Source organism: Pogoniulus pusillus, chromosome 10 (assembly GCF_015220805.1).
Source record: "Pogoniulus pusillus isolate bPogPus1 chromosome 10, bPogPus1.pri, whole genome shotgun sequence".
NCBI classification, from domain to species: Eukaryota; Metazoa; Chordata; class Aves; order Piciformes; family Lybiidae; genus Pogoniulus; species Pogoniulus pusillus.
The window spans coordinates 31,650,945-31,660,858 of NC_087273.1; the positions used below are offsets into that span (position 1 = coordinate 31,650,945).

Genomic DNA, 9,914 nt, shown 5'->3' on the forward strand with positions numbered 1-9,914 from the left:
ACAGAAATAAAGATTAAGGGAAACACCTGATATGATAGCACTCAGCTTACCTCAAAATGCAATATTTAAAAAGTACAGAGAAACACAGCTCTGCTGTCTTGTACTGTGAGTAAAAACTGGTGTCAAAGCCTCAGCTGTCTTCGTCACTGCCAGAGAGGCAAGTATGGCAGCATTCAACAGACCACGGGGGCAGGAGCCATAGCCTCTGCCTGTGCAACTGTTGAAACTGAAGGTGTTTCACCTGAGAAGGAAGGGAGGAGACAGTCTCTAAAGGCACACAGAAAATGACTACGGGCGCAGTCGTACAGCGCGAGGAAATGAACTTGGCTGGAACCTTTGCAACCCTTCTTGTACTTCAGTGATGAGCAAAATGCCCGTCGCTAATTGATGGTGCCCCACTGACTCCGTACCTTTCACAGTACGTACCCACTGCAAATCTCTTGTAAGAGGTTATTAGAATGGAACACATCAGCATACAGATCACAGGAGATGATTTCAAATAGATGTTTGCTGGTTGATTCTATAAACGATGCCTCTTATCACCCGCATAACACCTCAAAGGCAATATAATGACGACATGACAATGTATGTAAATCAAGAACTGCATGTGGGTTTATTTTACACTTGAGAAAACAGTGGATTTAATTGTGTGAACCAAAATGTACTGTACAATATTAATGATAAAACATCAAAATGTATAATTCATAGTGCATTGCTTGCTTTATTTTTATTTTTTTAAATGTTTTTAAATTTTTTTTTTCTTTTTTTTGTCAGATAGTTCCTCTAAGTACATGCATCTGGAAAGATGCAGGTGCCAGTAAAATTCCTCTATTTATATCAAGCTGCAGGAACTAAATTTTATTCCAAAAGTGTGGTTTTACATTATATACACAGAAATCGAATATAAAATGACAATATAAAAAGTTAAAAGAGAAAGCATACAGCCAGAAGGTACAAAGAAAGTTGAACAGTTTAAAATGGTATGATATGTAACATGTATTTTTCTTTTTCTTTTTTTTTTTTAAGCTGATGCTGGCAATTTACAGGAACAGAATCCAACATTTGCCCCTTTTTTGTTGCTGTTGTTTTCATTTACCAATGCAGCACACTATAGAAAGGTCAGCTTGTACCAAAGCTTAACATTTGTAAATAACTATAAACTGCGGTATTTTACAGGGGGGAAAAAAAAAGGGGTCGGGGGCAGAGGGGAAAGAAGAAGAAAGAAATAGAAATTTTTACATTTGTTTTAAATAACAGCTTGCATACTTTTTTTTTTTAAGTTTTTGTTTGTTTTCTTTTTCTTTTCTTCCTTTTTTTTTTCTTTTTTTTTTTTTTTTTTGCCAAAACATGGCAATTCTCAGCATCCAGAGGGTTTGGGCATAGTGGCAACTCAGTTTGCTTCTTTTTAGTTTTGTTTTTTTTTTATATATATATATTTATTTATTTTTTAATTATTATTAAACTTATACAGTTGTGGCTTCCTAACCCCTTGAGTACTACACAGCTCTCTTTCTTCCAAGGACTGCATGCACAATTTCTTCACAAACCAGTTCTGCATTAAAAAAAATAAAAAATAAAAAGAAGCTCATTCATTTAAAAAAAAAACTAAGTTCTGCTTCTGACACAGCTTTATTTGAATGAAATGCCTTTAAGTCCTCTGTTTGGTTTTGTTTTGTTTCCTTATTTACTTCTTTAGTCATTGGGAAAGGCACAGAAATGCTATTACAGTTCTCAGAGGGTTAAAACTTGACACTACCAGGTTCTGTGACCTTTATTGTCATGGCAACTTTGTAATTTTAGGATGTCTCTTTATCATTGTTCTTTGTGTCTTTCTTTACGGCTAAATTAATGTCTCTCAATAGTGTCTCCCACTATATTCTACAAAAGATAGCGTAACATCAAGGACAGATGTTGAAAATAAAGGTCAGACTTTGACTCACAAAAAAATAAAAACAGAAACAAACAAACAAAAAAAAATAACCATGCACAGATCAGACAAAGAGCATATAAATATAACTACAAAATAAGTGTAAGAAAAACCAAGGTCCAGATAGGCAGTTCAGCAACAAAAGTAAGACTGATTTCAGAGGCTCAGGTCAGGCCTAGTGCAGTACTATGAAGAAGTTTAGTGCAATGTTCCTGTGGTCACTTGCATACCTGGCTGCTTACCTGGACGCTATTGTTTTTCTAACTCAGTTACATAGATCAGATGGTCCTCTGGGGACTTGCCATGTGTTTTACTAAGGTGCAGTTTGACTGCATGCTTGCTTGCAAAAGTTCGGTTACAGAGCTTGCACTGGAATGTGGAGCCCAAGTCCTCCTCGGCAATTCCAAGCGAGCCCAAAGTCTTGTTTGCAAGGACTTTTGAAACATTCTGCTGTTCTTGAATCTGATTAAGTGGCAACTTTGACAGATCCTTCAAACTAAACCCTAGGTGTGTCTCTAAGTGACTTATGTATGTAGAAGCAGTCCTGAACTGAGAGGCACAATCATTGCAAAAGAAAACAGGATGTCCTGTGTCTAAGTTCTTTAAAAATTTAGTTCCACCTGTCCTCCTTAACTGATACTTCACATTGGCCAGCCAGTGGCTAATTGTGGTCATGGAAAGACCAGTAAACTTAGAGATGTGTACCCGCTCTTGTGGACCTAGGTCCGACATAATGTATTTGCCTTCTGGGGTCTCCCTCAAGCTGGAAGCAAACTGGGCTTGAAGGATCAGAAGATGTTGAGGGTTCCAGTTGGACTGTCTGCCCTTCCTCTTGTGTACTGGTGAGAGTTCGTCCAGAGCTTCCTCAAAACTGCTCCCGTCAGCATCAGACTTCTCTGACACGGTAGACGGCGTTGAAGACTTGGGTGTCAAACGGCCTGTGAGGTTCTTCACCATATCGGAAATATCCAACAGGGCACTCTCTCTTAGCGGGGATGAGGCAGAGTCAGCCATGCTGGAAACAAGAGGTTTGTTTTTGGACTTGGTTAAATCAATAGGCTGATCACTGTTCTCATAGTAATACCGGTCAATAGCATCAGCCTGCTTGACAGGAGTGGTTGGGTAAATAGGTTTGTCCAACATGCTGTTGCTAATTTTGTACAGCATGGCCAAAGGGTCCAGAGAGGGGCTTACTGGCTTAGAAATTTTGCCTAAGTGGGTATTCATAATGGACTGTAAAGCACTCAGTGGATTAATGAAGGATGGCTCAGGTGAATGATCTGTGATGATTCCTAAATTGTTACAGCCATTTGCAACTTTTGTTTTAAGTGGCTCTGTACCATTTGGCGTATGTGCTTCTGCTGGACTATCCTTTTTGACCTTCTGAACTTCTGTCTCTGAGCTCTTCTTCTGCTGCTGTTTGTTATTTATTTCTTCTGCTTTTGGGAAGTCCTTGTTTTCTTTAGCAGCAGGTGACATGGGCTTGACTGGAGAACTCTTCTCTTTCTCCAAAGGCTTTTCTTCCTTTTTAATGTTTATTTTACCTGTAACTTTCTCCACTAGTTCTTCCATAGCAGACACATTGCTTTTGTGAGGTGGGGGTGTGAGACTGCCTGGAGAGTGGATGAGCGTGTTGTGTTCTGATGACAGTGATTTTACGCTGCTCGCGTATGATGGCTGCATTTGAATGCTCTGCACTGCAGGCTGAAGGGGTTTGACTGTTCCTGGGAGCTGGTAAGCGGCGTGAATACTGGGATATCCTCCCCAGGAAGGCGCTCCATTCTGAGCTTTGCTGATAGCTGTCGTCACGGTGTTCTCCAGGGATTTCAATATGTCTATTCCACCTTTAGGACTATCATCTAAATCCTCCTCTCTGAGGTACTGATACAAAGTTGTTGGCTCAAATTTCTCTGTAGAGTCCTCGTTCTCTTCTTTAATCTTTTTCTCTGTTTCACTGGCCACCACCTTTTCCTTCTCTAGGTCTTTCTTTTCCTCTGAGTTTGTGGAGCCCGCTGGGGAGTCAGGCTGTTTTTTAATGTTGGAGGCTGGTAGCCTTGTGTGGGTGGTGGGTGGAAGAGGTATGGACTGTATCTTCTCCTCCACCACTGGGTCCAATACTAGCTGTTTGCCTTTTTTGGAAGCAGAATTGGTCACCTTCAAGAAATGGCCAGTGACCATCATGTGAGCAGTGAGCTGCTGCAAAGTATCATGGGAACTGCCACATTCCATGCATTTCAGAATTTGGGCTTTGCGTGCCTCAAACTGCCAAGTGTAGCTAGCACCATTTTGATAGCCATAACGGTTATTTGGAGTCACGTAGGGGTTGGCAGTTTTCTGATCCTTTGCAGACTCACCCAGCGAAGCTTCTGCAGTGATCCCCGTTGGCTCAGGTGAACAAGGTGAAGCTAAGTCCTGAAGTGCTCGCTTTTTGGTAGAAGGGACCAATTTAGTGATGGCTGGTACTGGCTCCTTCAGAGGCACTTTCTGGTAATGCTTTGTTTTTATCATATGGACGCTGAGGTCTTGCAAAGACTCAAACGAATGCCCACAGTACATGCACTTCAGCACTTTCTGGGCATCCTCTTTGCCTTCCATTTCCATCAGCGATCGTTTCCTAGGCTTCGACCACCGTTTGGTCTTATCGGCTTCTTTATCTCTGTTGTCATCACGGTAATGTCCAGTTTCATTCATGTGCACCGTTAGCTCCACCAGTGTGTCATAGGCTGCACTGCAGTCTTTGCATCGGAACTTGCTAGCACCGGTGAACACGGACCCATAGAGTTTGTTGTTTTGCCGGTAAAGCTGTACTGTGCTGAAAAGGCTGGGCTCTGGCAGAAGTCCGTAGGATGAGGTCTGCTGCAAAGTTTTAGCTAATGCAGCTTGGTGCCAGTCATAACCAGAGCCGCCACTGCTGCTGTTACTGGTACTAGTACTACTGGTAGTCGTACTGGTGCTAGTGTTGGTACTGGTAGTAGTAGTGCTCTGGGAATTGGCGTTGGTGTCAGTACTGGTGGTGTTTTCGTTCTGGCTGATTCCATTGTTGCTGGTGGTTGGATTGGATTTCTTTAAGTCCAAAGCTAAACTGGACCAGCAAGTCTCTGAAAGCAAATTTGCATACACAGCTTTTATTTGTGCCAAGCTGTCCTGTGGATAGGAAACATTGTCTGTGCACTGAGGATCCTCCTTCTCTTCTTTAGAGGAAGTGCTTTTGAATTGGGCCAGCTGATCACTGTTTTCACTAAACGGTGAACCATAGCCTGCATCCTGATTAGTTGCAGTGCTGACTGGGGAGTTCTGGTAGCTTTGAGCCTCTTTGATCTCTGCTTCTTCATTGCACAAATACTCATTCTCCTGGATGTCCAGAGACAGCCCATCATCTTCCACGCTGTCTTCATCTATTTCTGCTGCTTTCAATTCCTCCTCAGGAACATATGCTAAAATATAGGAGGGGAGACAGTAGGGGGAAAACAAGACAAAGTTACCGAACACACACATTTTACATCACTGCTGTCTACTAAAAGCAGTAGCCATAAAGACAAATTCTGAAGATACATCCAGAAAACAAACTCACCATCACTCACACACTCCACCTATAAATCCACATGTTCTGTCCTGCTTACAATTCGATATCAGCACTACCTAAGAATAAACTTTGACTTCAGTAATAAAATATGGGCCAGGACCACGGTAGACACCACAATATCAAAACCAAAATCAAACAAATGGCCTGGCACTGAGCTGTATGTGCAACATGTTGCAGATCCTTCACCCCTCAGACCTAGGCACTCAGAAGCACTGGTTTGACCAACTCTATCTCATCTACGTTGTCTTTTCTGGCAAACTGGCTTCAGGTACAGTTTCAAGGCCAAATTCTGTGTCACCAACACCTGAATCCAATGGAGCTATATGGGAACAAATGTGTCAGGCCAACAGTGCCAGGGTCTCCTGGTGACTGGCTGCACTGGGTCTACCTGAGAGCAGAACAGCTTCCGTTTTCATAAGGTGAAAAGGAGGCAAGACTGCAGTTTTCTTTCTGAAAGAGCCAGGATGTACTTTGCCTCCTGTTATGATCTGATGTGGGTCCTGCATTTCCCATTTGGAAAACAGCAGTCAGAAACTAAAAAGTCATTGCTAGAGATTAATTTTTAAAAGCAACCATAGAAAAACTTGAGCCCCCCATCCCAGTTTGATTACTGGCTTTCAGCAAATAGAAAACTTTGCTATTGTATTGCTACCTGATGAACCTATATAATCTTAGCAAACGATGTGTTTTTCCATATCAAACTATTTTTTAAACTAGCAAATGTGATATTCATGAACAGATGGTCATTACATCAAAACACATTTACTCCAAGGGCCCAATTCACAGAAGTGGCTTACACGTACCTAAGTGATAAATGTATACTTTCATTGCAAAGCAGAAAACCTACTTGTATGTATTTCCCTCCAGTTTTGTAAAAGAAGCTTAAGGGGAAAAAAAATGGCAATGATAATGGAAGGTAGATCATTTATAAGCAAGTCAAGGTAGAAAACATGGACTGTGAACAACTTCCAGTAATCAAGTACAAAAACGCCTCCTTGTCAAGTGAACTTTGCAGCAAGTGATGCTGCAACGTGGCCTATGTCCTTCCACAGTACAATACTGAAAGCAAGCCAGGAAAAGAGGCTCTTCTGCTCCTATGTGATATGAGCAAAATACTTATTATGCTAACAAATCTGAGGTCTTTTACAGTTGCATGGAAAAGAAGTACAAGTTGAGTGGGGGTTTTCTGTACGCATAGGTTTTAACAATATTCTGAAACTTCCTGCCTGTAAAATAAAAAGAATCTTCTCTCATTATCATATGAACTCACTTTGAAACAGTTTAGTTCCTTTTTTTTTTAAAGAAAAGTACTACTGTTATGGCCAGTGCTGTGTTCTGTGCTCACCTTTGAAATTCAGTCTTGATGCAGCTCCTCACTATTTCACTCTGATGATTTAAGATAGAGTACAAAAGTAATCCATCTAGTACTGGGGTAGTGCTGGACCTCATGATGCCCACTGTATCTTTCATACGTCCTTTAAGTGCCACATTTTCTTAGAAGACCAGTTGATCCTCTGGTCTTTAAAAAAGTGTTAAGTGGAGTCTATTTCCTTACAGATGTGTCAGCCTTTGGTGTTTTCTAATGCATTTAGAAAGTTCAGAGTATCAAGCACAACAGGAGTCACTACAGAAATCATCTTGTAGCCAAAAGGCAGGAAGATGCCAGAAAAGCATTAGAAAAATAGGGGGGGGGTGGTGGTGTTTAAAATGCATTTAGTCCATAAAATGAAGAATAAAATACAGAAATAGTAAAATTACTAAAAAGTCAGACAGCAGCTGCTGCTGCTGAAACCATCTGCAGATATTTGAACATGGTAGTACCATTGCAGCTCTGACCTCTAAGCATGCAATTCACAGCAACAGTCTAAGATCTTAGTTCTCTCATTAAACATACTTGTTTTCAGTAATTTCTAACATCAAAAGACAAGTAAGTTTCAAAAGAGTAAAGAACAATTATAGAAGAATATGATTTTTGGTTCTGAAATTACTTTATAAAATGGACAGTCACCACTTGGCATCTAAAAAAGCCAACAAAACTCATTAATGATCAGTAATGAAGCTGAAAACCAAAGAGGTCCTCATTCTGAGCATTTATGAACAGCTACCTTCCTACCAACCTCAGGGGAATTCTCATATCACAGTACTTCCAATAAATAGATGTAAGAAATTGTTTTAAGACACTGGAAGTTGCTATAGTTGCTACATATTTTTTTTTTAAGAATCCACTTGAATTATTTGTTTACATCTTTACTTAATTCTAAGCTGCATAAATGCATATATTTTCTTTGCTAAATACAACCATCTAACTATCTGCTTAAGTAGAAAGTCTAGTTGAGCCACTGCCCTATCTTTTATTTTCCTTTATTTATGACAGCCTGTTATCTCTATTCTCGTACTTTTGCACTTTACCACAAAAATAAAAGGAGCTAAACCACACAAGAAACATTTAAACTACATGAAAGGTCGGTGTTAAACTGTCAAAGAAAAGAAACTGAGTGTTAAGGTGAAATATCCATCTTTTACTTATTTTCCTACTCTTAGGTTCTGCTGAGACTACGACACGATTGAGTTCACTCCCTTACCAATATTCGCCGTAGTATGAGACTTCAGAATGCACAATTGGCAGGACTCTGATTTCCTATGAATTCAGAGTTTTAAGCCAGATTCTAAAAAACCCCTGAATTTACACAATGTGCACATCCACCTGTCTGTGCAGTCACCTGAAAATACAGAAAGAAATGTTTCTTGACCAAAAAGAGAATAATTTACCCAACATGTACCACTGCAATCTCAACAATTTTATTTAACTCCCTGAATTACGATAGCATACACATAATACCTTTCCATTCAAGACTACTCATGTTTGTAAGATGAATAGCAGCACACTCAACATATGGTATTTTGCAAGGTCAGTGCAATCTCTAACTGAAAAGGTTTCCATTAGAGCTAATTTGGAAGCGCACAAAATCAAGAATGTTAATGTCTAAAAGCATGTTATGTTTTACTAAAACTCTCACAGAAGTATGACAAATAAGTAAGCTCCAGATTTTTAAACACAGCAAAAATACTCCTGTTATAATTAACTTGGAGAGACAAGTAATATTATTCTATGTCAAATAAAAGCATGAGATGTTCAGATTCTCCCCCTAAATTATAATGGGTAGATCAACAGAGAGACAGGTTTCAGGCAGTGTATCTTTCTGTGACCGAGCAACTCTCAGCAATCTTCTCCAGACACTGCTACATCTGCAGAGACACTGCTGCTTTACACACGTCCTGAAACCACACAAAAATACCCAAAGCAGATATAAGCAGTGATCCTCCTCAAGAAAAGCTCTATCCAAAGCAAAAGAAACTACAGAACAGAAAGTCAGCTTTTCTTTTCCTTCCCATTTATGCATGCACAGACTCCAGTAAATGCATGGGGGGGGAGGAAAAAGGGGAAAAGCTTCACATTGCAGACAAGTTAAAAATAGAGGGAGCAGTTTGTATTTCTTCTTTTTTTTTTTTTTTATTAGCTCTTGCTAATATTTTTTGCCTATAAAATGTGCCTTTTGGATGCCAATGCTTCCCCATAGATACACTGTCATCTTTGAACAGTGTTAAAAGCTGTGCATTCTAATCCAAGTGGACATGAGACGCTGTATATCGTACATATGAGTAGCACAGCACATTGCGTTTGCTTCGCTGAGACTATTTACACTATAAATACACATCCATTGTTTGAAAAAGCAGACATAGAGATCTGAAATGTAAGGATGTGCTTAAAATTACAAATATTCTCACATTAAACCACCCTGTAACCTCAGACTTGTGCTTTTGAATGAAGCTGTCTCTACACAGGTATTCTTTTGCATTCAGAAAGGGATTCTGCATTGAATACCCTGTTTTGAAAATGACAAAAAATAATTATTGTATTCATTTTTAACAGTCCACAAATTTACATGCAGCAAACTCTTCAAGACTTAGTTTTAAATCTTTCAAATAAATAATTTTACTCAGAAGAAAGACCTAAGCCTTGAAGGCCACAGCTCGGTAAAGTAATTGAAATAATTTTAATTTCAATAATTATTTTGTTGTCTCCAACCAATAGGGGTTTAAAGTTAAAATTCTTTACTAAATCAGGGCCTGCTCTGGGACTAAATAGTAGTGGCACAATGGGAATGTTCACCATCTTCCAACAGATGTATTTCCACAGCTTCTAATATTTACCCAGCCAACAGGAGACAGCTGCAGAAGTTTTCACAACCCACGCTGTCACCTTGCACAAACTGCACTCTAGGCTGTGGGTGACTTCCACTGTGCACGAACACATCTCACATCTTGGGCAAAAAAAAATATGAATGCAAGATACAATCCACGGATGAATGCAAGATACAATCCACGGATGCACATCTCCTTCAT

At 39.8% G+C, this 9,914-nt stretch overlaps 1 protein-coding gene across 2 annotated transcripts in view; it reads right to left on the minus strand.

The window, feature by feature from the left end:
* Nucleotides 1-590: 590 nt before the first annotated feature.
* The window catches only part of TSHZ1 (teashirt zinc finger homeobox 1), a 56,300-nt gene continuing 46,976 nt past the window's right edge, over nucleotides 591-9,914 (minus strand). Inside the window, exons 2-3 of one of the 2 annotated variants that reach the window (XM_064150129.1) lie at nucleotides 2,170-5,361; nucleotides 591-1,552 (exon numbers count right to left, since the gene is read on the minus strand). In XM_064150129.1, coding sequence (XP_064006199.1) covers nucleotides 2,177-5,361 — 3,185 coding nt within the window. In that variant the 3' untranslated portion in view covers nucleotides 591-1,552; nucleotides 2,170-2,176. Of the gene's footprint in view, nucleotides 5,362-9,914 lie in introns of both variants that reach the window. The other variant, XM_064150127.1, reaches the window with a different exon arrangement.